The 27,404-nt window shown below is 31.7% G+C and overlaps 5 protein-coding genes across 5 annotated transcripts; 2 read left to right on the top strand and 3 right to left on the bottom strand.

The window, feature by feature from the left end:
* The first annotated feature begins 4,864 nt into the window (after nucleotides 1-4,864).
* On the top strand, nucleotides 4,865-8,760 carry LOC104756870 (MLO-like protein 14). Its single transcript, XM_019239326.2, has 15 exons — nucleotides 4,865-5,187; nucleotides 5,375-5,432; nucleotides 5,529-5,767; nucleotides 5,858-5,974; nucleotides 6,156-6,216; nucleotides 6,436-6,530; nucleotides 6,659-6,733; nucleotides 6,896-6,981; nucleotides 7,251-7,300; nucleotides 7,390-7,430; nucleotides 7,527-7,697; nucleotides 7,799-7,834; nucleotides 7,916-7,983; nucleotides 8,069-8,129; nucleotides 8,228-8,760. The coding sequence occupies exons 1-15, from the start codon at nucleotides 5,065-5,067 to the stop codon at nucleotides 8,612-8,614; spliced, it is 1,668 nt and encodes a 555-aa protein (XP_019094871.1). The 5' UTR covers nucleotides 4,865-5,064; the 3' UTR covers nucleotides 8,615-8,760.
* On the bottom strand, nucleotides 8,424-9,555 carry LOC104756871 (uncharacterized). The gene is made up of 2 exons (XM_019239325.2): nucleotides 8,924-9,555; nucleotides 8,424-8,548 (listed from the first exon to the last, which is right to left on the bottom strand). The coding sequence occupies exon 1, from the start codon at nucleotides 9,457-9,459 to the stop codon at nucleotides 8,926-8,928; it is 534 nt and encodes a 177-aa protein (XP_019094870.1). The 5' UTR covers nucleotides 9,460-9,555; the 3' UTR covers nucleotides 8,424-8,548; nucleotides 8,924-8,925.
* A 6,149-nt stretch (nucleotides 9,556-15,704) lies between these two features.
* Nucleotides 15,705-16,504, bottom strand: LOC104756868 (uncharacterized). The gene has a single exon (XM_010479522.2). The coding sequence runs from the start codon at nucleotides 16,424-16,426 to the stop codon at nucleotides 15,893-15,895; it is 534 nt and encodes a 177-aa protein (XP_010477824.1). The 5' UTR covers nucleotides 16,427-16,504; the 3' UTR covers nucleotides 15,705-15,892.
* Nucleotides 16,505-21,909: 5,405 nt separating this feature from the next.
* LOC104756866 (phosphate transporter PHO1 homolog 7-like) lies at nucleotides 21,910-25,551 on the top strand. The gene is made up of 12 exons (XM_010479520.3): nucleotides 21,910-22,744; nucleotides 22,847-23,126; nucleotides 23,213-23,261; nucleotides 23,345-23,416; nucleotides 23,507-23,636; nucleotides 23,727-23,847; nucleotides 23,934-24,192; nucleotides 24,287-24,391; nucleotides 24,470-24,514; nucleotides 24,604-25,032; nucleotides 25,121-25,257; nucleotides 25,347-25,551. The coding sequence occupies exons 1-12, from the start codon at nucleotides 22,216-22,218 to the stop codon at nucleotides 25,444-25,446; spliced, it is 2,256 nt and encodes a 751-aa protein (XP_010477822.2). The 5' UTR covers nucleotides 21,910-22,215; the 3' UTR covers nucleotides 25,447-25,551.
* A 213-nt stretch (nucleotides 25,552-25,764) lies between these two features.
* On the bottom strand, nucleotides 25,765-27,260 carry LOC104756867 (uncharacterized). Its single transcript, XM_010479521.3, has 3 exons — nucleotides 26,936-27,260; nucleotides 26,496-26,569; nucleotides 25,765-26,101 (listed from the first exon to the last, which is right to left on the bottom strand). Exons 1-3 carry the CDS (start codon nucleotides 27,194-27,196, stop codon nucleotides 26,014-26,016), a joined length of 423 nt encoding a protein of 140 aa, XP_010477823.1. The 5' UTR covers nucleotides 27,197-27,260; the 3' UTR covers nucleotides 25,765-26,013.
* Nucleotides 27,261-27,404: the final 144 nt, after the last annotated feature.

The following is a 27,404-nucleotide window of genomic DNA, read 5'->3' as shown; positions in this document are numbered from 1 at the left end:
TAAAAAAATAAATCTATGAAAAATTAGAAATCACTATCAGTTATCTAGATTAATACTTGGGAGAGATGATCGATGCGTGTATAAATGGAAAATGACACCAAACAAAAGTTAAATGAAGGAATCAAGAAACAATCCAAATTTTAACAAAGATGAGTGAATCATGTTGATTAATAAATTAAAAGAAAATAATTCTCATAATTTTTAAAACTTGGAGATGTGAAACAATACTCAAAGAACAAAAATTATCTTCAAAGTTCATATAAATATGTATATATATAAAAACAAAAAGGTGTGAAAACAAAGAGGTGTGAAATAAAAATGTGCGAAAACTAACAAGTGTAAACATTGAAAGTTAGGGGTACAAGGAAGAAACACAATTGTTGGATCAAAACATTGCAACTTTATATAGTAAAGAGGTGTAAAACAAAAAATTATGAAAACTAACAGGTGCTAACATGGAAAACTGGGGGTGCGACGAAGGAACACAAATGTTGGATCAAAAATTTGCAACTTTTGAGATCATTAACAAAGAGTGAGATCATTAATAATACTCAAAGAACAAAACTCTTTCCAAAGTCCATAAAAATCTGTATATAAATAAAAACAAATAGGTGTGAAAACAAAGAGGTGTGAAACAAAAATATGTGAAATGAAAAGGTGCAAACACTAACAAGTGCAAAGATTGAAAGGTAGGGGGTACGACGAAGAAACAAAATTGTTGGATCAAAACATTGCAACTTTATATAAACAAAGAGGTGAAAAAAAAAGGTGTGAAAACTAACGGGTGCCATCATGGAAAGCTGGGGTGCGACGAAGAAACACAATTATTGGATTGAAACTTTGCAACTCTTGAGATCATTAACAAAGGGTGAGATCATTAATAATATTCACAGAACAAAAACTCTATTCAAAGTCCATTAATATCTGTATATATATAAAAACAAAGAGGTGTGAAACAAAAATGTGTGAAACAAAAAGGTGTGAACACTAACAAGTTGAAACATTGAAAGCTAGGGGGTACGACGAAGAAACACAATTGTTGGATCAAAACATTACAACTTTATATAAACAAAGAGGTGTAAAACAAAAAGGTGTGAAAACTAACGGGTGTCAACATAGAAAGCTGGGGTGCGACGAAGAAACACAATTATTGGATCAAAACTTTGCAACTCTTGAGATCATTAACAAAGGGTGATATCATTAATAATATAATACTCAAAAAACAAAAACTCTTTTCAACTGTATATATATATACAAAGATGTGTGAAAACAAAGAGATGTGAAACAAAAATGTGTGAAACGAAAATGTGCGAAAACTAACAATTGCAAACATTGAAAGCTAGGGGTAGGACGAAGAAACACAATAGTTGGATCAAAATATTACAACTTTACATAAACAAAGAGGTGTAAAACAAAAGGTCTGAAAATTAACGGGTGTCAACATGGAAAGCTGGGGGTGCGACCAAGAAACACAATTGTTGGATCGAAACTTTGCAACATTTGAGATCATTAACAAAGGGTGAGATCATTAATAATACTCAAAGAACAAAATTTCTTTTCAAAGTACATAAAAATCTGTATATATTATAAAAACAAAGAGGTGTGAAAACAAAAAGGTTTGAAACAAAAAGGTGCGAAAACTAACAAGTGTAAACATTGAAAGCTAGGGGTACGCCGAAGAAACACAATTGTTGGATCAAAACATTGCAGCTTTATAAAAATAAAGAGGTGTAAAACAAAAATGTGTAAAAACTAATGGGTGCCAATATGGAAAGTTGGGGGTGCGACGAAGAAACACAATTGTTAGATCAAAACTTTGCAACTTTTAAGATCATTAACAAAGGGTGAGATCATTAATAATACTCAAAGAAAAAAAATTATTTTCAAAGTTCATAAAAAATTTTAAATATAAAAAAACAAATACGTGTGAAAACAAAGAGGTGTGAAACAGAAATGTGTGAAACAAAAAGATGGAAAAAACTATAAATTGCAAACATTGAAAGCTAGGGGTACGAAGAAGAAACACAATTGTTGGATCAAAACATTGTAACTTTATATAAGCAAAGAGGTGTAAACCAAAAAGGTGTGAAAACTAACGGGTATCAACATGAAAAGCTGGGAGTGCGACAAAGAAACACAATTGTTGGATTGAAACTTTGCAACAGTTGAGATCATTAACAAAGGATGAGATCATTAATAATATAATACTCAAAGAACAAATTTTCTTTTCAAAGTACATAAAAATCTGTATATATATAAAAATAAAGAGGTGTGAAATAAATAAGTGTAAAAATTAATAGGTGCGATTTTTAAAAGATGGGGGTACGACGAAAATACACGATCATTGGAAAAAAAGTTGCAACTGTTAGGATCATTAATATTTCTAAACCATTAGATAAGATAATAGAAACAATCTCATCCGTTAGATTAAATTTGACCCCCCAAAAGTGAGTTTGCTATTATATATATATTAAAAAAACAAAGAGGTGTGAAAACAAAGAGGTGTGAAACAAAAAGGTGGAAAATCTAAAAAGTGCAAACATTGAAAGCTAAAGGTACGACGTATAAACATAATTGTTGGATCAAAACATTGCAACTTTATATAAACAAAGTGGTGTATACCAAAAAGATGTGAAAACTAACGGGTGCCAACATGAAAAGCTGGGGTGCGATGAAGAAACACAATTGTTGGATCGAAACTTTGCAACTGTTGAGATCATTAACAAATGATGAGATCATTAATAATATTAATACTCAAAGAACAAATTTTCTTTTCAAAATACATAAAAATTTGTATATATATTAAAATAAAGATGTGTGAAAATAAAGAAGTATGAAATAAAAATGTGTAAAAATTAATATGTGCAATTTTTAAAAGATGGGAGTACGACGAATAAATACGATTATTGGAAAAAAAAGTTGCAACTGTTAGGATTATTAATAATTCTAACGGTATGAGATAATAGAAACAATCTCATCCGTTATATTAAAACTGATCCCAAAAAGTGAGTTTTGCTATTATATATAGATTTTCGTGAATTATAATCAAATAGTATACCAAAGTACAAATTGACATCAAAGGATTCTTATTGACTTTGTGGGGGTTGACTTTTAATAATAATGCGAAATTTCTCCATAATGTTCGGTTCGCAATTTTTATCAAAATTATAGAAGTGATAAGTCAATCAACCTAATTATCACCTAGTGCCTAGTGGCACGAATATATATATTCTTGTTTGTTTTTCTCGAGTAAGCACGTATACTTCTTCACATAATCCAATGAGATTATCATATGCGCATCGCTATAACATTACAAATTTGATTATCAGGATTTTTTATTTTCTTGTGGTCCGGTATAATTATAATTGTAACGTTCTAGAGTCATTTTAATAGACATATACGTAGCAATTGGCCACTAGCTATGAAAACAGTCTAACATGTGGAGACCAGCGATCTTTTGACATCTAAATTTTGGAAAGAAAAGAAAACAAAAAAAAACAATTTTCTACATCTTGAAAATCTAATAAATTGTTTGTACACCATCAAATGTGTAGGCTGCTTGTTCAGATGAGCTATTTTCACTTTCGATCGAAGTTTAGTAACTTGTAGCAGTTTCAAATGATTTGAAAATGCAAGAATGATCAACGTCAGAAATCTCAAGAAATCAGAATTCTTCCTCAAATATTCGAATCGACTGGACCACTTTACTTTAATTTACTGGAGCATGTTTCGATCTACTCTTTTTTTTAGCTGAAGTATTAATAATGTCATTAATTTTGTAATAATTTATTATTCCCTAATAATAATAACTGTTCAGTCTTTACACATGCATATATATCGAGTTGGGTAGTTTCCAATTAGATTCCTCAAGATCCTATAACTGTGCTGTCAGTCCACATCTTGTTTTGATTATTAAGCCAAAATATCATTTAAAAAAAAAAATTCAACTAGAGTTCGGAGGTGATGCAAACTCTTACGGAATAATTAATATATTAAGTATAATTAGTAGCTTAAAATATAGTATTTCTTAATTGCTAATAAGATATAAAATAAGTCGTTATGAGTTTAATGTAAAAAGAAAAGAAAAAAAGGAAGATAAATTATGATATAATTGCATTAGAGAATTACACGTGAGGCTTAATCTTGCTTTGGAAAGCCTTCTCTTCTCTTTCTCCACCACTCTGTTCAACTTTCTTCTTTGTAAACAAGACTCGCTTGCTTCTCTCTATTCCCGTAAGTTCTCGCACTTTATGTCTTTAATTTTGCTTATTTTTGTTTACAACTTTCCCGTTAAGTTTTAAGTTTAAACTCTTGTACTATAAAGCTATTTTTTTCGTTAATTTTTTCCATTCACATTTTCCAACCTTAATCACTACTTTAAATGGATCTTGAAGTTTTAAATAAGAGCTTACAAACCGATGATTTAGAGATTCATAATGGGGATCCAAATCTAGAGTTGTTTTTTTTTTATCTGGTCGATCATCATGGTTTTATATTGAACATCTTGATTCATGTGAAATATGGAGAGGATGACAGTTTGTCTTTCTACTATAGTACTATTATTAAGATTTCACTTAAAGTATTTATTAGTATTAATGTTTAATGCTTTAGTGAATGATAAGAATGTCGTTGTCTGGTGACCTCGCAAAAATAGGGTTTTGCGAGACGATAAGTATATTCAGTTATCAAGAAAGTAATTATCATCGGTTTTACGTTATTTATAAGAAAACTCTTTGATTAATTATTAATTCTTTCCGCTAAATATCTTTGATAAAATATATGGTATTTTTTTATTTATTTTAATATTTCGATCAAAAAGCGTTTAACGAGCCATTGCCGGATTTAGGACGTCGTTTCGTTTCAGGTTAATATGGAGAGTTTTTTTTCTTGGAAGATGCTAAACTAAAGAGGTTTTTCGTGTTGGCATGAAGAAGAGTTTAAAGTTACTGGATACGACGCTAAATCTCAGAACTAATTTGGTTTCTTGCACGAGAAGAATACTGAACTACAAGCAGAGAAGGAACATCTGAAATTTTGTTCTTAAAGAATTAATCGGTTGCAGAAATGAGAGAAGAACCAACCGAGAGAACGTTGGGTCTAACGCCAACATGGTCCGTTGCTACAGTTTTGACTGTCTTTGTAGTTGTTTCTTTGATCGTTGAGCGTTCCATTCATCGGCTTAGTAACGTAAGTGCATGGTTACTTTCTTCTTTTGTTTTTTTTTTTACTTTCTTCTTTTGTTTATAGTTGACTACTTGACTTCCCCTTTTATTTTCCTTTTGATATTCCCGGTAATTAAATGTCAAATGGTTTAAAGTTTTCACTATTGATAATTGATCGTCGTCTTAGCTTGTGAATTTTTGTTATGGGACAGTGGTTGCAAAAGACAAAGAGAAAACCTTTATTTGCTGCATTGGAGAAAATGAAAGAAGGTTGGTGGATAAACCGATATGTAACAACTCTCATAATATGTTTTGTGAGATTTTGTCCTAAAATGTCCTTTTCTTGAAAATGTTTTTGTTTTCCAGAGCTGATGCTGCTCGGATTCATATCGCTTCTTCTTACAGCCACCTCTAGCACAATAGCTAACATATGCGTCTCTTCAAGTTTCCACAACGATAGATTTGTCCCATGCACCCGCTCTGAGATTAATGAGGAACTTGAAAGTACTATTTCATCTGTCAAGCGGACTCAGTTAACGAGATCTCCCTTCTTCCAAATTATGAGGAGAAGATTGAGTGGCATAGGCGAGAATACGTGCAGCGAGGTTTTCTCATCTTATGAATAATCTCATCATGACTGATTACAAACAAAAAAAGACACCAAAACGCCCATAACATTATTGTCTACTTAACAGGGTCACGAGCCATTTCTTTCATATGAAGGCATGGAACAATTGCATCGCTTCATATTTATAATGGCAGTCACACATGTAACTTACAGCTGCTTGACAATGCTTCTTGCAATCGTGAAGGTAGTATTATCAAACATTTTTTAATTATTTTCTACAGAAGTTTTCATGTCTAAGATTTATGGGCTTCTTGCTTCTTCTCATATACTTCATAGAGTATATATTAATGTATACTCCATTCGATAGTGTAGTGTACCGTCCATATGTTAGTACAAGTTCAATTGGATTATCTATTTTTTGCCAGATTCATAGATGGAGGATCTGGGAAGACGAGGCTCATATGGATCGAAATGATAGCTTAACTGGTGAGCGTAGATGGTTATAATCTCCTTTCACATTAGACACAGAAGATTTTATATTTCTATTAAAATAGAGAATTGCTATGAATCACAAGTTTAGCTCACGATGTAGTTTAGATTGTGACCTATATATATAGGCAGATAGGCTCAGTGTTGTGGTTTAAGGTTTTGATTTTCTTGGAATTCATATTTCTATAGTAAATTTGATGATTTCAATGTTGGCAGTGGTCGCACGCGAAAAGATTTTCCGAAGGCAAACAACATTTGTCCAATATCATACATCTGCTCCCCTGGTCAAGAATAGATTACTTATATGGGTGGTAGGTTTTACAAATATTCTTTTACATCTGATGCATGAATGTAAAGATGATAGGTTGCTACATATATGTTTGCGATTAATTACATTTTATGGTACCAATTTCTGAGTATTTATTAACTATTCTTACAGATATGTTTCTTCCGACAGTTTGGACACTCTGTTGTTCGTTCAGACTATCTTACACTCCGCAAGGGATTCATCATGGTGAGTGATACTCTCATGTGTGTAATCTATAAGATTAAAATGAAAAACATTTATATCCAAGCAATATTTCGAAATGTTTGGGTGATGCTAATAGTCTTACGATCTTTCTAGACTGTTCTTTTGAAATTTGTCTTTTAATCATTTTTATTTTCCTTGAAACAGAACCATCACCTAACATTGACATACGATTTTCATAGCTATATGATTCGCTCTATGGAAGAAGAGTTCCAAAAGATTGTTGGCGTCAGGTGAGTAACACTTTTTCGTCCTTAGAAAATTAGTGTGGTACATTAATTTTCTCAACTTTATACTTGTAGGATTTTTTTTCTCTCTTGTTCCAAGTTTAACTTGCTTTCATAAAACTTTTAGCCATTATTTTTTTTTTTTTTGGTTAAACACTTTTAGCCATTATTCATCCAACATTATTACTAATTAATTTCATATCATGAATTATGTTGAGTAGAGGGTTAATGACGCATTATTTCGACTAATACTTTGCTTTGATAATCTCTTGCAGTGGGCCACTTTGGGGGTTTGTAGTTGGTTTCATGCTTTTCAACGTAAAAGGTATGCATATAAAACCATAGTGAACAGTACTTGTAAATTAGTCACTCGTTTGTGTAATTTAAGAGTTTTTTTTGGATATGATAATGTAGGATCAAATCTTTATTTCTGGCTAGCTATCATTCCAATCACCGTAAGAACTATTTTTCCAACATCATGTTTCTTTAAAAATTGAGTCTTATATCATTTCTCGGTTGCACTTTGGTTTACATCCTTTTCTTTTCAACAGCTTGTTCTTTTGGTTGGTGCAAAGTTGCAACATGTAATCGCAACTTTAGCATTGGAGAACGCTGGAATAACAGAATATGCGTCCGGTGTTAAGCTGAGACCTCGAGACGAACTTTTCTGGTTCAAGAAACCAGAATTACTATTATCCTTTATCCACTTCATTCAGTTTCAGGTCTACAATTAAAGTCTTAGCAACCTCTAGACTCTAGTATTAGTCACAAAAGGTTTTTGTTTTTGTTTTGTAATAACATTCGTTCATTCTGATTCCTACAGAATGCTTTTGAACTGGCTTCCTTCTTCTGGTTTTGGGTAAGTATTTTTCTTTCTAATAATCTTACTTTTCTTTGAAAATGTGTTCTTATATAACTTAATTCATTCTTGTTTCTTCAGTGGCAATTTGGATACCATTCTTGCTTCCTAAGGAATCATTTACTTGTCTACTTGCGACTTATTCTAGGGTAATTAAGTTTTAGCGATTAGATATGAGACTGTTGTGTGTCTTCTTATAGTTTGAGACGGTTTATTCCATGCTTTTTTGGGTAGGTTTTCTGGACAATTTCTATGCAGCTACAGCACACTGCCTCTCTATGCACTTGTCACTCAGGTAACATTTTCATAAAGAAAAAAAAAAAGAAACCTTTGGAGCTTCTATTTACTCTAGTTCTTAATTAAAACTCACAAACTTGAAAATGTTAACTATAGATGGGAACAAACTACAAGGCCGCACTGTTACCTCAAAGGGTAAGAGAGACAATTAATGGTTGGGGAAAAGCAACAAGAAGGAAAAGAAGACATGGGTTATATGGAGATGATTCAACTGTTCGAACAGAAACAAGCACAGTTGCATCTGTTGAAGAATACAATGATGACCAGGTGCTTGATGTTTCCGAACCCTCTCCAGTTCAAAGTAACGAGCTCGAGCTTCAGCTTATTCGACAACGGGGAGCTTATGGAAATTCTAGTAGTGTTGAAACACCGATATTGCGACCTTGCGCTTCAATATCTTCAACAACTTTGTCAAGGCTGCACACAGAAACAACAGAATCACTCTCAAGGTCATCCTCATTGCCAATGAGAAGAGAATGTTAAGACTTAAGATATAGAAACATGGTTTAGTTGTTAGGTTTTCTATATTTCTTTCTCAATTCAGATTTAAGATAAGTATATGACTATTTTTACTATAGATCATAGGCAATGAAATCATATAGTAAATAGATGTAAGAAAATGTTTCACGTATATCCTTTTTTCATTCTTCATTCAAAAGTTTTGGCAAGGCGCTTGTTAAAGATGACTACATATTTTGTTTATATTCGATTGTTTGATCACCATAAATATTTGTTTCTAAAACCATAACATTATCAGTTTCATCGATATGCTTTATAGGAAACTGGCAAGACCTTCAATATGCGGTTGTTGGGGCTAGTTTTTTGTAGCTGAATCCTAGCTCTGCACCTTCATTTCCAAGCGCAATACCAAACTCATTAGTCTTTGTTGGAGTTATGACAATGCCTTTAATCTCTTCTTCAATAAGTTGGTTCTCCGTAGCCACCGTAAAATTTGGATTTGGAATAGGAATTCGAATCTTGATGATAGGAAATGAGAATTTGATTGAAACGGTACCCCTAATAGTCTTTGTAGGCGCAGTGTTTATATTGTCTTGTTTATTTCCGAGACTCGAATATTTACCTGTTCCTATGTAAATGTGATGCATCTCTTGACTTTCAACCTCTCCCAAACCAATAGTACTTGAAACGTCTCTTGCTTCGGAATCAGTAACCAAAGCTGCTCTAAGCTCGGTTGCTTCAACAGGTACGGGCGCAAATTGAGTATCACCGAGCTTATCTTGTAGGTTTTTGCGACCAAAGCCAATGCTAAAACATAGTAAGAACATGAATGATCGTGTGGATATAAGAGTATATGTTGGTGTTGTCATTTTCTCCACCTATAAATTGAAATTAATTAATTACAATTTCTCTAATATATAAGACGAGACCAATGAGTACATCAAAAAGAAGAAAATAAAGAAAGTGCGACTTTGTTATAGAAAAAAAAAACAAAGGGGAAAAATTAAGGACTGATAATTATTCAGTTTGCAAAATTTTCATGTTACCGAATTCATGCAATGAATTCAGGCTCATACCGTTTGAATGAATTGAGAGGTTTAGACGCATTCGTTTTTTATTTTGTTAATATAGATATGGTGAGATGGTATAAAATATGTCTGACAGGATTTTCTAGGACAATGCTCTTCGTAAAGGATATGTATATAGGTTTAACGTTTTTTTTCTAAATTCTAGTAGTAAAGGAATTATATCGTTGTGAAAAAGAAAAAAAAAATTATTAGTATATATTATGGTGGTCGCATAATGAATGTTAGGGTAAGGGGAAAATAGAAACCATTGCTTTGTATTTGGGATAGTGACTAAAAAAATCTAATTACGTAACTAATTTTTAGTGGCTTTTGGAAAGCAAACATTTATTCCTTTTATTTTGTCAACTACGGTTTTCCAACCCGAAAAATCAAAAGTTGTCAAAGCAAACATTCAATCCTTTTTTTTATATTAACAGAAAATTTTTACTATGTTTCATGGTCGTACAAAAGGTAAAGTAGATTGCAACTCTAAATTCTTCAACAAAATATTGATCAAATCACAAAAACTGAACGTAAATACAAATGGGTACGGCATTGATCCTATTGATAATATGTACTGAGTTTTAAGTGAGAAGAGAATTAAGAAGAAAAAAGTAGTTAAAAAACAAACGCTTAATTATATATACTACTAGTAGTCACTCCGTGCTACGCACGGATTTAGTTTACATTGTTTTTAGATATTTTTTTTTGTAATTTTTTCTTGATCATCAACATAAATATATTTTTTTACCTTAAAAACACTATATCTTATGAAGCCGGTTCAAATAGGATAGCCTCGTAAGCTGACCATTCCGGAACTTACGGACTTACATAGGAAAAGAAAGGTCCTCGTGCTCGAGTCGTTTTTGCAAGACGGTCGATACGGGCATTGATCAATTTAGGTATACATTCAATAGAAAACATAGAAAATCAAGACTGTAAAGAATCTAATTCCGAAGCAAACGCTGGCCAGTCTTTTAACTCATCTATGACAGTTCAAATCCCTTAACAATCTGTCACAAAATGAACCACAACATATCCCAGAGAGAAAGCACTTTCCATGGCCCAGCATAAAAGCTCTAGTTCTGCATGAAGAGGTGATAACAAACAGAGCATTGCTCTTAGGCCCCAGATAGGCAGCTCTAAGCCACACAAAAGAAAGCCAATACCTATAGCTATGTCGTCTTTTTGTAACTTTGGAGATTTTTAGTTAAGACAACATAAACTAAATAAAAATATTATGTAAGATTTGAGATATGAGGGTTAGTAAAATGTCTATCTTTCTATTTATAAGAGAAATTGTAGTTAAGAACATATGGAAAATTTATACTTTCTCCAATTTTTTACTTGTCGTTTAAGGTTTTCTCACACAAATTAAAAAATAATTATTAAATTGTCTGTTTTACCCTTTATTAATATATTTTATAAATATTTCATTGGTAAAAACTTTAAAACTGCAGGGAGAAAACTGGAATATTTACCAAATATTTTCACTGAAAACCTAAAATTACAACTAAATTAAAACAGAGGGAGCATTTCATTGTTATAGGAGTCACATAAACTTTGCGAGAGTTATGGATTTGCAATCATTACATATTAATATATTTTCATATATATGTAATATTTCTAAATAATATTATTAATCATTCATTGCATTACTATAAAAATTAGGAAAGTTACAAAAATGAGAGTAAATTAGGGGCTGTTATTGGAGAGGTGATTTCTAAATAAATATGGAATTATAAATTCTTAAAATCAAAACACATGGATTTTGAAATAACATGTTTTATCCTTGAATTTGAATCCTTCTATTTTACACTTTCAAATCCATGCAAATCCATTTAAAACATAATGTGGATTTGGAAATCCAAAAACAAATCATTGAATGAATAACATGAGATTTTAACAAGTATTTGTAAATCATAGAACCAATAACACATAATTTTGATAAGTATTTTAAAATCAATGATTGAATAATACATGATTTTTGTTTGGATTTCGAAATCCATTAAAATAATAGAACCAATAACCTCCTCTTAGTACAACATATGGGATTGATGAGACAGAATAGAAAAGTTAATAAAAAATGTGTCAGGTTTATAAAACTGTCCATTTTTTAAATATATATTCTAGGAGTTATATATTATAAATATAGATCTATGAACGGACATCTTAGCTAATCAATTCATGAATTTAAATATATATTCACTTCTCTGTTTAAACAGAAATATATACAGTTATCTCTTTATCAAAAAATTATATTCAATTCTCATTTGGTTATTTAGATATTATATATTAAAATATACTTTAGTTTAATTTAAATAGATTGAAAATGAAATAAAATAATGTAATATCAAGATCATGTGAATTATTTATATATATTAAAGTGTGGAAATAAAACAGCCAATAATTACTTGACATTATCCTATACAACCCAAATATATATATATATATATATATATATATATTATAATCTTATATCCTTAAACTATTTAATCATCAAATTATTTGTTAAACGAAAATTTTATTATGTAAATTCAATTGAATAAATTTGTTACACTAAAAATTAAAAGAAACAAAGTGACACATGTGAAAGAAAAGAGCATCAAATGACAATCTTTTGGAAAGCATTTTACTTTATTATTAGATGATATAATAATAAACCTGACAGTTGTAAAGTTTCTTTCAACTCTTGCTCTAAGAATCTGACGCCCAACATCATTATATATTAAAATTCTTTTAAAATCAAATACTCATGAAATTATTTATTTTCTTTTATAAATATTTCAAAAAGCTTGTATAAATCATCAAAAGTTGAACAAAAGTAAAAATAATTTACATATTTGGAAAAGATATTCAAGACTTAGTAAGATAATATTTCTTCTAAAGTTAGGAACTTCCCGAAAATGAATGATCAGAACAACGATACTATTGTTACCGGTGTTTTGTTGTTCGTTGGACATTGAATCGAGGATATAATAGAAAGTAAATATTTTAGTTTTCACAATAGTATGAAAGAGGATGTGTTTGTATGGTAATAGGTTGTTTTTAGAAAACTAAACTTTATAGAATATTTGAGCCTTTAAGAAGGAGAAAGGATTGAAATCAAATATTAATGATCATAAATCCGTAAGTGTTTCAAAATAATAAGTTTAAAATGAGAAGTAATATAAACAAAAAATGAAAATTAAGGAAAATAGTGGGTATGAGGCAATGCATAAAATGATGGTATTATTTCAAATCAAAACATAACTGATAATATTCATAATTTATTTTGAAATTTCTAATATGAAAACTTATAAATTTTATGTAATTCAAAAATACCATGGCGTTTGAAATATAAGTGTGAATCGAACAAAATAATTATAGAATTAGATCAAAACCATCTCACAATCTTACGTAATTTTCCTGAAAGTAAGCTCAAAATTTTAATTTTATATAAACAATTTTTTAAAAATTGAAACTAATTTACTTAAATAATACCTACCCACCATCTTACTTAAATTTAATTTCGTTTGTGCCCGTGAAAATTATATAAGATTCAAACACAGAAATTAAACCAAGAATTCAAACCTATAAATTTAATTTAATGTTGGTATAGTTCCGAGATGAAACCAACCACAGACTGATATAAGGTGGCTTTAAATTTTTGGAGGCTGCATATATTTCTGACTAAAGAATGGAGGAAGAAAAAATAGATGATTTTTTTTTAGTTTTATGGGCATGTAATTAATTAGATATAATTTAATTAGGCCCAAACAAAAAAATACAGGTGTCAGAAATATATGAAGCCAAGTGTCATCTCCTTAGCAAAAATTGAGAAAAACCTTCTCATCTTATTTGGAAAAGATATTCAAGACTTAGTAAGATAATATTTCTTCTAAAGTTAGGAACTTCCCGAAAATGAATGATCAGAACAACGATACTATTGTTACCGGTGTTTTGTTGTTCGTTGGAGATTGAATCGAGGATATAATAGAAAGTAAATGTTTTAGTTTTCACAATAGTATGAAAGAGGATGTGTTTGTATGGTAATAGGTTGTTTTTAGAAAACTAAACTTTATAGAATATTTGAGCCTTTAAGAAGGAGAAAGGATTGAAATCAAATATTAATGATCATAAATCCGTAAGTGTTTCAAAATAATAAGTTTAAAATGAGAAGTAATATAAACAAAAATGAAAATTAAGGAAAATAGTGGGTATAAGGCAATGCATAAAATGATGGTATTATTTCAAATCAAAACATAACTGATAATATTCATAATTTATTTTGAAATTTCTAATATGAAAACTTATAAATTTTATGTAATTCAAAAATACCATGGCGTTTGAAATATAAGTGTGAATCGAACAAAATAATTATAGAATTAGATCAAAACCATCTTACAATCTTACGTAATTTTCCTGAAAGTAAGCTCAAAATTTTAATTTTATACAAAAAAATTTTAAAAAATTGAAACTAATTTACTTAAATAATACCTACCCACCATCTTACTTAAATTTAATTTCGTTTGTGCCCGTGAAAATTATATAAGATTCAAACACAGAAATTAAACCAAGAATTCAAACCTATAAATTTAATTTAATGTTGGTATAGTTCCGAGATGAAACCAACCACAGACTGATATAAGGTGGCTTTAAATTTTTGGAGGCTGCATATATTTCTGACTAAAGAAGGGAGGAAGAAAAAATAGATGATTTTTTTTTTTTTTTTTTATGGGCCTATAATTAATTAGATATAATTTACTTAAATAATACCTACCCACCATCTTACTTAAATTTAATTTCTTTTGTGTCCGTGAAAATTATATAAGATTCAAACACAGAAATTAAACCAAGAATTCAAACCTATAAATTTAATTTAATGTTGGTATAGTTTCGAGATGAAACCAACCACAGACTGATATAAGGTGGCTTTAAATTTTTGGAGGCTGCATATATTTCTGACTAAAGAAGGGAGGAAGAAAAAATAGATGATTTTTTTTTTTTAGTTTTATGGGCCTATAATTAATTAGATATAATTTAGTTAGGCTCAAACAAAAAAATACAAGTGTCAGAAATATATGAAGCCAAGTGTCATCTCCTTAGCAAAAGTTGAGAAAAACCTTCTAAAATGTCAAGCACACAGATGATATCATATATTTTTTTTTTAGTCCAGATGCATAATAATTTCATTAAAACGGAAAGCATAATACTGTTTTATAATTTCATTAAATCGGAAGCGTAATAGTGTTTTATAATTTTTATATATCTATTTTCAATATAAAAAAAACGTATAGACATGCGGCCAAAAAACGCAATAACATACACAAAGCCAATCTTTTTCGGTCATCATTAGACAAATCATTTACCAACTCTAAACAAACAATCAACAACTTTTTCAAGTATGTGTTGTAATTAGCGTAGAAGATGGAGCTTCGGAATAACGAAAAAAAGTATTGCGTGGAGAAGTCAGCCATGTAACTTGCTACAAAACCCCATCAAGCAAAAAACTTTGGAGCTTCAATATATTTACTCTAGTACTTCATTAAAACTCACAAACTAGAAGATGTTAACTATAGATGGGAACGAACTACAAGGCCGCATTGTTACCTCAAAGGGTAAGAGAGACCATTATGGGTTGGGGAAAAGCAACAAGAAGGAAAAGAAGACATGGTTTATATGGAGATGATTCAACTGATCGAACAGAAACAAGCACAGTTGCATCTGTTGAAGAATACAATGACCAGGTGCTAGAGGTTTCCGAACCCTCTCCAGTTCAAAGTAACGAGCTCGAGCTTCAGCTTATTCGACAAGGAGGAGCTTACGGAAATTCTAGTAGTATTGAAACACCGATATTGCGACCTTGCGCTTCAATATCTTCAACAACTTTGTCAAGGCTGCAGACAGAAACAACACCTCATTGCCAATGAGAAGAGAATGTAAAGACTTAAGATAGAAACATGGTTTAGTTGTTCGGTTTTCTATATTTCTTTCTCAACTCATATTTAAGATAAGTATATGACTATTTTTACTATAGATCATAGGCAATGAAATCACATAGTAAATAGATGTAAGAAAATGTTTCACATATATCCTTTTTTCATTCTTCATTCAAAAGTTTTGGCAAGGTGCTTGTTAAAGATCACTACATATTTTGTTTGTATTCGATGGTTTGGTCACCATAAAAATTTATCTCTAAAACCATAACATTATCAGTTTCATCGATATGCTTTATAGGAAACTGGCAAGGCCTTCAATATGCGGTTGTTGGGGCTAGTTTTTTGTAGCTGAATCCTAGCTCTGCACCTTCATTTCCAAGGGAACTACCAAACTCATTAGTCTTCGTTGGACTTATGACAATACCTTTAATCTCTTCTTCAATGAGTTGGTTTTCTGTAGCCACCGTAAAATTTGGATTTGGAATAGGAATTCGAATCTTGATGATAGGAAATGAGAATGAGATGGAAACGGTACCCCTAATAGTCTTTCTAGGCGCAGAGTTTACAGTGTCTTGTTTATTTCCGAGACTCGAATCTTTACCTGTTCCTATGTAAATGTGATGCATTTCTTGACTTTCAACCTCTCCCAAACCAATAGTACTTAACAAGTCTCTTGCTTCGGAATTAGTAACCAAAGCGGCTCTAATCTCGGTTGCTTCAACAGGTACGGGCGCAAATTTAGTGTCACCGAGCTTGTCTTGTAGGTTTTTGCGACCAAAGCCAATGCTAAAACATAGTAAGAACATGAATGATCGTATGGATAAAAGAGTATATGTTGGTGTTGTCATTTTCTCCACCTATAATTACAATTTCTCTAATATATGAGACGAGACCAATGAGTACATTAAAAAGGAGAAAAGAAAGAAAGTGTGATTTTGTTATAGAAAAAAAAAAACAAAAGAGAAAACTAGTTAAGGGCAGATTATTATTCAGTTTGCAAAACTTTCATGTTACCGAATTCATGCAATGAATTCAGGCTCATACCGTTTGAATGAGTTGAGGTTAAACGTATTCGTGTTTTATGAAATATTTTGTCTTCTCAAAACTAGTTAATATGGTGAGATAGTATAAAATATGTTTGACAGGATTTTCTAGGACAATAAAGGATATATATTATAGGTTTAATATTTTTCTAAATTCTAGTAGTCATTAAAGGAAGTCTATCGTTGTGAAAAGTAAATCTGTGATTACATATATTATGGTGGTCGCATAATGTTAGGGTAAGCGGAAAATAGAAACCATTGCTTTGTACATTTGGGATAGTGACTAAAACAAATCTCGTAACTAATTTTTAGTGGCTACTGGAAAGCAAACATTTATTCCTTTTATTTTGTCAACTACGGTTTTCCAACCCGAAAAATCAATAAGAAGTTGTCACAGTAGCAAACATTTAATCCTTTATTTAGATAAACCGAGTATTGATCAAATCACAAAAATTAACAAATGGTTTGTGGCATTGATACTATTGGAATAAATTAGAATATCTCGAAATTTTCGTGAGAAAAGAATATCTTAGTCCAATTTTTTTTTTTTTTTTACTATTGACATGGTAGGAAAAAAAATAATAAAAAAAAAAGAACGAACGCATATATCCATATATGAAAATGTCAAGACAATATCATTCCTTTGAGTCTAGATGCATAAATTCACTAAATCGGAGAGCATAATATTGTTTTATATATAATTTCGTTAAATCAGAGAGCATAATATATAAGTAGTGTTTTACAAATTTATATATATATATTTTTATATCCAATAATAAAACATGCGGCCCAAAAACGCAATAACATACACAAAAGCCAAACTTTTTCGGTCATCATTAGACAAATCATTTACCAACTAAAACAATCAACAACTTTTTCAAGATGGTACTAATAAATAAGCTTCGGAATAACGAAAATATTATTACGTGGAGAAGTCAGCCATGTACCTTGCGATAAAACCCCATCAACATCAAGCAGAAAAAGAAAGAAAAAGAGTCAAAGATTATCAACAATTCAACAACATACATATATCGTAGTCACAGATGCGGTTTTCTAGCTGACTAGCTGTAACTTAGACAAATGCATTTTTGAATTATTTAATTCCTTTTTAATTCTAAAACAAGTAGCAGCCAAATCTTCTTTCAACGACAAATATGGAATCTCAGAGTTTAAGAAGACCAATTAAATTACCCTTTATAATTATACTTTCTAAAAACGAATATATTGGATTTATATGTTCAAGATTCTATGTATTAACGAAACTGTGGTCGACCTGTGGTGAATGTCCCGTGGCTTTTGTAGATACCCGAGTACAAAGAGAAATTTAGTTCAAATTTTCCGGTTGCTGTATCAAAAAGAAAAGAAAAAGATAAGGACTAATCTCCTTTTTTTTTTCTTCTAATAATTTCGATAATGGTGTTGTAACAACTCCAATTAATATAACCTAACTAGTGTGGCGAATAATCAGGTTGATTATCAAAAACAATTAATAGGGGCCGACACCCGTGATGAATTAAGAAGAGGGTTTAAGAAATAAAATAATCAGATATTAGTAAGGCTTCTACCAAAAAAAAAGATATTAGTAAGGTTGAAAATGGTATAACAATAGAAATTTTGATGCTAACTAAAATTGTAATGTTTTTTGTATTTGAACTTATTTACTTCTTTGAATCTGTATTTTGATTTCTCTCCAACCATATGACTTGGTAGGGCGTATGCTCTATAAGGCCATCCGCAATGGGGGAACACTTGGTGTGTTCTTAGCCCATTAAAATTATAAATATAATGAATAGTGGCATAAGAACATGTTGTCCAGTTCTTGATGTAGAACTGATCTAGGTTCAGTTCTAAGCTGACGTGGCAAGCTATGATTGGATACAATTTTTTGCAAACAATTTTTCACAAATTAAAAGAGGATTTGATTTAAACTATGTATTAATTAAATAAAATATTTGTTTGTTTTAATTAAGTAATATGTTTGTTTGTTTTTTTTTAATCTTTAATGTTTTTTTGTTTCATAAAAATTTGGTATTGTATTTTGAATTTTAGTACAAGTTTTATAAGTTTGCAATTTAAATATTATTTTTACAGTTTTTATAAATGTAATATGTTTAAGAATATTATATTATTAAATCTTATGATATTAAACATGTTCTCCCAATAATTAACTTTTTAACAAAAGATCTTAACTACTGATCTTAGATTATTTTCATAATATTTTTACTCTAAGAACATCCTAACATGTTCCCCCATTGCGGATGCCCTAAGAAATTTAGCTAATCAACCAGATAGTGTGACAACTGATCAAACATATATAAATATTATTAGTGCGGGTCAAGTGATGTATAACGAATTGAACAAAAACTTAAATGAAAATCGTAATAAATATGATGCAGATTTAATAAACACATGCTAAAATTCATCAAAGTTTGTTGTGTATTTTGCTCCAAATGGCATTGCTCACGACACTACTCTAAGTATTACCTCGGTAGCAATGAGATGCGTAAGTGATTAGAATAATAATTGAATACGAAAAAGTTAATTAGAACGACTTCTAAATCTTGACATTGTTAAATAATTTGTTCATGTATATTTGTAAATTATCAAATACTCCCTCCATACTAAAATAATTGATGTTTTAATTTTTTTTCTGTTAAAAATTAATTAATGTTTTCACCTTTCTATGCAAATATGACCACTTGTATTTTTTGATACTAGTTTTTTACTATTTTTAAAATTGTGTTTATGTAGATAATAAATGATTTTAAAAATATGAAAATCTTTAACATCAGTTATTTGATTAAAATATAATTTTATTTAATAAGATTATAAATAAATAATTTTAATTCACATAAAAATTTATGGTTATTTTTATTTTAATTTTTTTACAAAAAAAATATGGTTATTACATGGTAGAATATACTGAATTGAAAATGAAAATATCGAAAAGAAGACAGTGCGATATTAAGTGAAAGTATACTAAAAATCAGTGTTCAAGAAAGCGCTAGGCGGTATCTGGGCGGTGACCCAGCGCCTAGCGCCTAGAACGCCTAATCGGGGCCTAGACGGTTTTTAGGCGGTTTAGGCATTTACAACATAAAACATTATATATAAAAAATTATGTACAAATATATGTTATAAAAATAAAAAATTACAAATTATAAACAAAATTAAGAAAAACACATTTATTTAAGTTCTATTAACAACATATAAACATTTATAATTACGTATACTGATATAAAACTTAATAATTTAAATATATATAGTTAAAAATCAAAAATAAATATTAAAATTAAATTAATGTAATTTTAAGCGGTTTAGGCGGTCATCTAGGCGTCTGTTGAGCGCCTAGCGCCTAGACGGCGCCTAGGCGGCCGCCTAGACCGCTTTCTTAAACACTGCTAAAAACAGTTACATCAAAGTCTAAGATTTTTCTATATAGATTTTTTCTATAAATACAATAAAACTGACTATCTAAATTTAGTGCAATGACTCCACTTTATTATTGAGGCCGAGATAGAAGACAACAGGACAGCTATGGAATGGAATGAGTATTTTTGGCAGTGGTGGTTGGTGCATTAATATATTAACCTAATTCTCAAAATGAATATGATTATTTTTTCTTAATTTTGGGGGTTTAATCAGATTATAGTATGATTAGTTGCTTTTTGAAAAATTGTTTTCAGAATTAAAGTTTTGAAATGAATATGGTGGAAAAAAAACACATAAAATGCATTGTTGGTCAAAAAGCAAAAAAAAAAAAAAAATCATAATAGTAATAAAGTGGGCTAAACGCGTCCTAAATCCTAATTTCCACTTTTTGGGTTGAATTAAATGATTTAAGAATTAATAGTATGATTATGAAGACTTTAATAACGGATCTCTCGACTAAACAAAAACAATAACATCTTATCAGGTGACTCATTCTTTTAACAATTAAGAAATAGTGATATAAACAGAGTAGTTACCAAAAACATTGCCCCTCAAAACTAAATGTTGATGACTTATCCCAAATTTTGTAATTACATTGTAATAAAGTTTCATGCGATTGTTATTTTTTTTTGGCTGATCATGCGATTGATTTTCTGAGAGAAAACATTGTATCTTTTCTTTTACCCTATAGAATGAAATTAGTCCATACATATATGTAAGCTAACAATTAATTAAACAAAAACACATAAACTACAGTTATGGTATGAAGTATGAACGTAAGAACTGGACGACAATAAAAGAAAGAAAAGGAAAAAACATAACTACATAAGAACTGTTGGTAGTCTTTAACCTTTGTCAAAAAAAAAAGCAAAAAACAAAACAAAACTGTCGTTAGTTTAAAGTTGTTGGATACAATATATATCTACTACACCGACACATCATGTGCCAGACCCGTTTTATTCTTTTAGTGTTGCGATTTCACACAAGTCAAATTAGTAGAGTATGTTTGATGATGGTAGTTATAAGGAAATTAAAGATATATAATATCTGAAGTCTATATAGTTTATAAGGAAATTGATATTGAGTTGAAAGGCGATAACAACATGAAGAGGGATTTCTTGAGAGTGCAGTTTCTAATTTTGGAATTTGCAATTTGGATAGAATAGAGTATTTAACCACACCGTAAAACAATGAATCATCCACCGTAAACTATATACAACAAAATTACACACAAGCAGAGATGAAGTAGGGTATTCTAATTTCTAAACTATTAAAGACAAAATATACTACTTTTTTTTTTTTTTTTGAATTTCAAATATACTGTACTACTTTAGATAGTTGGATAATTGAATCTGCAAATCACTTATGTGATTGATCAAATCATGGATATGATTGAACCGTATTATAACATCCACCGTAAAAAATGTCTTCATCACTGTGTGAACCGTGTCTTGTCCACTAGAACAGTGTGGTAGTGTATCAGTCCACGCAAAAAGTGTATCGTCCACCTGTTTTTCTTTTCCTATAAATTTGATTATAGTATTTTTGATGTTTATTTTTATCAAACAACCACTTTAACCCCATTATAATTAATTTAGAGGAAGACTTTTTTGCACATTCGTTATTATTCCATTATTTATTTTCGTCTTCATTCGGAACACAAGATCATCTTTAGGGATACAATCAGCACACCCAAGAGCCCACCACCACCAAACGTCTTTTTCAGTTTCAGTTCAATTCCTTTGATTTTTCTCACGTGAAATAAAATCTACTTGCAAATCTTTATGTGACTCAACATCCCTCTGTCTCTCTCTCTCGATCTCTATATATATATATATATATATGGAGATATTTGTATGACCATATATATAATATAAGACACTCTCGTTGAATAAACTTTGACAAGACTCGTTGTATATAAGAGACTCGTTGAAAGTTTTTGCATGGTTGGCAAATCCTTATAATCCACCCTTTGTGTTCCTTACCCTTTCTAGTCTCTTCCTCCTCCTATTAGCTTTTCATAGTTTGTTCGAAACCTTTTCTTCCATACCCAACAGCCAAATTTTCACTGAGGTAAATCTCAACTAAAAGTGGTTTTTGATTGGATCTGGATTCTTGAGTTTTACAGAGAAGTCCAGAGAAACTGTGAGAAGAAACCAAATATGAAGTTTGGGAAAGATTTTGTTAGGCAGATGATTCCAGAATGGCAACAAGCTTACCTGGATTACGCTGGTCTCAAATCCATTCTTCAGGAAATCCAAACTTCACGAAAAAGATCAGAGAAACCAGGTAGCTTGAAACGCAAGCTATCCGCTAGCCGCAACTTCAGCAGCCTAACAAAGCGGTATAGCCGCAGCTCCTCGTCTTGGGAACCCGAGATTCATGACATTCTGGTGTACGCAACGACTGGAGATGATGGTTTTGAGAGATATGAGACAACCGTATTAGAAGTTGCAGAGGCAGGGAGAGAGTCAGAGCTTGTGTTCTTTAAAGCCCTAGATCTCGAGTTCGATAAAGTAAACCATTTTTACCGGTCTAAAGTGGAGGAAATGGTGAAGGAGGCAGCAGTTTTGAACAAACAAATGGATGCTCTGATTGCTTTCAGATTCAAAGTTGAGCAATCTTCTTCTTCTTGGAACTGCTCTGAAACAGTATCAGTTGATATGAATGCCTTTATTTTTAAGGAACAAAGTAAGTTTTTTTTTTCAGAGATTGTTTGTTACTAAGTGTATCCTGAAAAGGACACACAGTTTGAACCTTCTTTGTTTGTTTTGTGTGTTTTTGATTTTGAAGGGAAGACATTAGCTGGAGAGTTGGGAATCAAACTAGAGGAAAATGGATCAAACGGTAGAGATCCAACGAAAGAGAGTGTACCAGAAGTGTTAAGTGTTCTTGACCATATCAGATTAAATAAAACTCAAGAAACTCCTCTTTCCACAATCAAAAACGTCCTCAAGCTCTCCAACCAAGAAGAGCTCAAATTCACCAGAGAGAATCTCAAGAAAATAGAAGCACGGCTTAAGAATGTCTTCATCGTGTTTTATCGCAAGCTTCGACATCTCCAGAATTACAGGTTTGTTGCTTCTTAAAGAAATATGATGAAAAGTCAAAAAAGATTTATTTGATTAAATGCATGCTTTGGTTCTTGATTTAATTCAGCTTCTTGAACACATTGGCCATTTCAAAGATCATGAAGAAGTATGATAAGGTAACACTTGATTAATTCAGTTATATTTAATAGAAAGTTTCTTGATACTTATTAATATGCTTTTGCTAAATATTTTCTATCAGATTGCTTCAAGAAGTGCGGCAAAATCATATATGGAGATGGTAGATAAGTCCTACCTCACTAGCTCTGATGAGGTTAATTAATATTATATCTCAACACAAAACTTATTATCTTCTTTCAATAAAACTAATTTTTTTTTAATAAAACCTGATTTAATGTAACAGATCAACAAGCTTATGGTGAGAGTTGAGTCTATCTTCGTTGAGCATTTCACCGGTTTAAATAGAAGCAAAGGAATGAATCTCTTAAGACCAAAAGTGAAAAAAGAAAAACATCGAATAACGTTTTCTACTGGTAATACTATAAGATTTCCCAAAATCGCATAGGGTTTTCTAACAGTAGTTCATGAGTAACTAATCAATATCTTTCCAAAATGTTTCTCAGGCTTTTTCGTCGGTTGCACAGTCTCTCTAGTGGTTGCTCTCGTCATGTTCACCCATGCTCGTAATTTAGTGGGCGCAGTTGGACATACTCTTTACATGGAGACAATGTTCCCTCTTTACAGGTTCAAACAAATACATTAATTACATAACTTACATTACTCTCTAATTGAATCACTATGGTCATGCTGACAAGAACCTTATTTTTCAGTTTATTTGCATTTGTGGTTCTGCACATGATCATGTATGCTTCAAACATATACTTTTGGAAGCGATATCGAGTGAATTACCCGTTTATATTCGGATTCAAAGAAGGAACAGAGCTTGGTTACAGACATGTTCTGCTTCTAAGCTTTGGTCTAGGCACGCTTGCTCTCTGCGCTGTTCTAATAAATCTTGACATGGAGATGGATCCTAACACTAATGACTACAAGGCCATGACTGAACTTCTTCCCTTTTTTGTTCTAGCTGTAAGTTGTTCATCGTAATAACCAAAAAAGAAACTTAAATCATTATGTTACTAATGTATATAGTAACACTCTTGGTTTGTACAATGTTTTGCAGCTAGTGATTGCTATTTTTTTCTGTCCCTTCAACATTTTTTATCGGTCAAGCCGAGTCTTCTTCCTCACGGTTGTATTCCGTTGCATTGCTGCGCCACTCTACAAGGTATTCTACTCAAGCAAATTTACTGCTTTCCGCTGAGTAAACATCGATAAATCTCTCAAAGTTGATCTAAATTTTCAGGTTAATCTTCCAGATTTTTTCTTAGCAGACCAATTAACAAGTCAGGTTTGTGTGTTTTTATAACATTCTTCTAAATTTCATGATCAAGTTTTCATAATGTTTCAACCCGTTACTCAACTTTGTTTATTTTTTAGGTTCAAGCACTGAGGAGTCTGGAGTTTTACATATGTTATTATGGTTGGGGAGACTTCAGGCACAGGCAAAACACTTGCAGATCAAGCGAAGTATACAGCTCATTCTACTTCATTGTCGCTGTGATTCCTTACTGGTCACGTTTCCTTCAGTGTGTTCGAAGATGGATCGAAGAGAAAGATTCAAGCCAAGGCTACAATGCTCTTAAGTATTTCTTAACCGTTATCGCTGTGTGCTTGAGAACAGCTTATAGCTTTAACAGAGCTGGAAACATCTGGAAAATTGCTGCATGGGTTTTCTCAGCATTGGCAACTTTTTACGGCACATATTGGGACATTGTTTTTGACTGGGGATTGCTTCACAATCCATCTAAATATTGGTTGAGAGAGAAGCTTCTTGTTCCTCACAAATCTGTTTACTACATTGCAATGGTGAGAACTAAGAAACTTAAAAGGAACAGTTTCAAATCCTGATTTAGTTTTTCTTCATAATTTTGTTTCTGTCTTCTCTTCTTTGTAGGTCTTAAACATTGTGTTGAGGTTGGCGTGGCTGCAGACCGTGCTGGATTTCAACTTCTTGTTCTTACATCGTGAAACTATGGTTGCTCTTCTTGCTGCTCTTGAGATCATACGTCGTGGTATCTGGAATTTCTTTAGGTAACTTCTAAACCAAAAAATATATATATCACTATGCTCCTTTTATAGCATTTTTCACTCAAGGGTTCTTGCTTTGTCTGGTTGTGAAGGTTGGAGAACGAGCATCTGAACAATGTGGGAAAGTTCAGAGCATTCAAATCAGTTCCGCTACCATTCAACTATGATGAAGAGGAAGATCGAGATAGTTAAATCTTAAGATTTTATTGAATCAAGAGTTTTTCCACTCCAATTTTGTATAGGGCTTTGCTTGTAAACAATAAAGAGTAGGAAATGAGCATGATGAGGCTTCGGATATAACAATCTTACCTAGGGTTATTATTGTGCTCTCTCCGTCACAATGAGCCCAATGCCCAAATCAGATTACAAACCAAAATTAGTTGATAGACAACAGCAATCACACCTGTGAGCTACATTAACTATGATACACCCTTTAAACAACACCAGAAATTACGACGTAGTGAGACAGCAAGCGTAAGACAAGAGCGTCTCTAAAGCTTGCATAAATGGTTTCACGTGAATATATTTCTCCATTAAAAATAGATTTAGCTGTTGAATCAAAGTCTAAGAGCACATATATGATAATAACATCATTTGTCAAAAGAAGCATGAGCATATTGTTGATCTTGCAGCAAAATCCCAAATAGTTTGCCAAAACAGCATCAACTAAGTCTATCATATCACTCGAGTCTACTACTAAAAAAGCCAAGGTTGCTGCCTCTTGATATCCAACAAGGAGTGGTCATATTGAAACCTTTATCAGTTGTTCGAATTGCCTTGCTCAGTAGGGTTTGCACGCTCACCACTGCAACAGAAGAAATGTGGCAGCTTAACTCGCCCACAACTCCTGGAACACAAAAGAGTATGCACCTTAAACAGTGGTATATACAAGTGCCCCCAATATGAGATCATGATAACCGATACAAATACAAAATCAAGCATATGCCAAGGCCAAACAAGTTAATTTACTGCCACGGCCAAACAAAGTTGACTATAGTACCGCGATGAACACAAGAAGTTATTTCATCAAACTCGTCAAAGGTTCAAAGTTCTAGTTACTTAAAGGATATGCAGTTTCTAACAAGTGATGGTAAAGGACAGAATATTGAATCAGAAAGCATACACGCTTATACTTCAGCTATTGAATGAAACAGTGACAACCTCAAATCTTAGATCCTATACCTATGGATTGATTAAGAACCATGAAACAAATAAAGCAACAAGAGAAGCCACTCTATTACCTGCAACAGATGATCACAGGAACAGGTTTAAGAGCCTTTGGCCCATTTCTTATCCCTCTCCTGGATTTAGAAATCTGCATTTTTCATAGAGAACAACTTTGATTAACACTATCATTCTCCAAGGAAAAAAATACACATTTTCATACTAGATAGCTTCTAACTCCCAAGAACATATGAACCTTAAGGAACCAAATCAATTTAAAAGTGAGCTTAAACCCAGAGATACAGTAGCAAATGGAAATGGACACTCAAAAACAACCAAAAAGACAACATTTTTATAAAGATAGGCTCCCTAAAACCCTAGATAAACCCTGAATCCATCAAAAAAAGCTAAATCCCAGACGACACAATAATTCAAAACCCTAAAGAAATTTTTAACATTTCAGAAGCGGAAAACGAAAAGGAGAAAACCAAATAAGAGAGACTGAGAGTTCAGTGACCTTCTTCTTAGGCACAGCCATTAGCTCCATGGATCCACCGATCTCAAAACTGGGATCCCCGAATCCGAAGCACTTTTCATCGATCGAACCCGGTTGATTCTGATCGAACTCAGGCAAAACCAGCGGCGGCGTAGAAATGGGCCGATCGAAAGCTCCGTTCATGGGCGAAGGCATCGCCGCCACGTGGCTGAAGCTTCTGGTTTCCAAGATGCGGCATGTCTCAACCGCGGCGCGTTTTAGCGATGTCAGTCTCAACGCCATTGATGCAATTTGTCTCCAAAATCTAACTTAGCTGACGGTAGTGGGAGACTCTGAGAGAACGAAGGTTATAACAAAGCTTAGAAACGACATCGTTTTATCTTACGAAACCGAATCGAACCGTAAGATATCTAATTTTGATACGAGATAACCGACTCTGGACCGTAATTTTAAGGTGCAATTTCCCGGTTTGATTTATAAACCATGAGGT

Source organism: Camelina sativa, chromosome 17 (assembly GCF_030686135.1).
Source record: "Camelina sativa cultivar CO46 ecotype springtype chromosome 17, ASM3068613v1".
Classification (NCBI taxonomy): domain Eukaryota; kingdom Viridiplantae; phylum Streptophyta; class Magnoliopsida; order Brassicales; family Brassicaceae; genus Camelina; species Camelina sativa.
This window is presented reverse-complemented; position numbering and strand designations above follow the sequence as displayed.

Bases quoted from the DNA above. Each gene is read 5' to 3' on its own strand.
- LOC104756868 (XM_010479522.2), bottom strand. From the start codon at position 16,426: ATGACAACACCAACATATACTCTTTTATCCATACGATCATTCATGTTC.
- LOC104756866 (XM_010479520.3), top strand. From the start codon at position 22,216: ATGAAGTTTGGGAAAGATTTTGTTAGGCAGATGATTCCAGAATGGCAA. The intron at 25,033-25,120 runs GTGAGAACTAAG...TCTTCTTTGTAG, and splicing joins CTGTTTACTACATTGCAATG to GTCTTAAACATTGTGTTGAG. The intron at 25,258-25,346 runs GTAACTTCTAAA...CTGGTTGTGAAG, and splicing joins GGTATCTGGAATTTCTTTAG to GTTGGAGAACGAGCATCTGA.
- LOC104756871 (XM_019239325.2), bottom strand. From the start codon at position 9,459: ATGACAACACCAACATATACTCTTATATCCACACGATCATTCATGTTC.
- LOC104756867 (XM_010479521.3), bottom strand. From the start codon at position 27,196: ATGGCGTTGAGACTGACATCGCTAAAACGCGCCGCGGTTGAGACATGC. The intron at 26,570-26,935 runs GTCACTGAACTC...TGAAAAATGCAG, and splicing joins TGGCTGTGCCTAAGAAGAAG to ATTTCTAAATCCAGGAGAGG. The intron at 26,102-26,495 runs GTAATAGAGTGG...TTTGTGTTCCAG, and splicing joins CCTGTGATCATCTGTTGCAG to GAGTTGTGGGCGAGTTAAGC.
- LOC104756870 (XM_019239326.2), top strand. From the start codon at position 5,065: ATGAGAGAAGAACCAACCGAGAGAACGTTGGGTCTAACGCCAACATGG. The intron at 7,301-7,389 runs GTATGCATATAA...ATGATAATGTAG, and splicing joins CATGCTTTTCAACGTAAAAG to GATCAAATCTTTATTTCTGG. The intron at 8,130-8,227 runs GTAACATTTTCA...TGTTAACTATAG, and splicing joins TCTATGCACTTGTCACTCAG to ATGGGAACAAACTACAAGGC.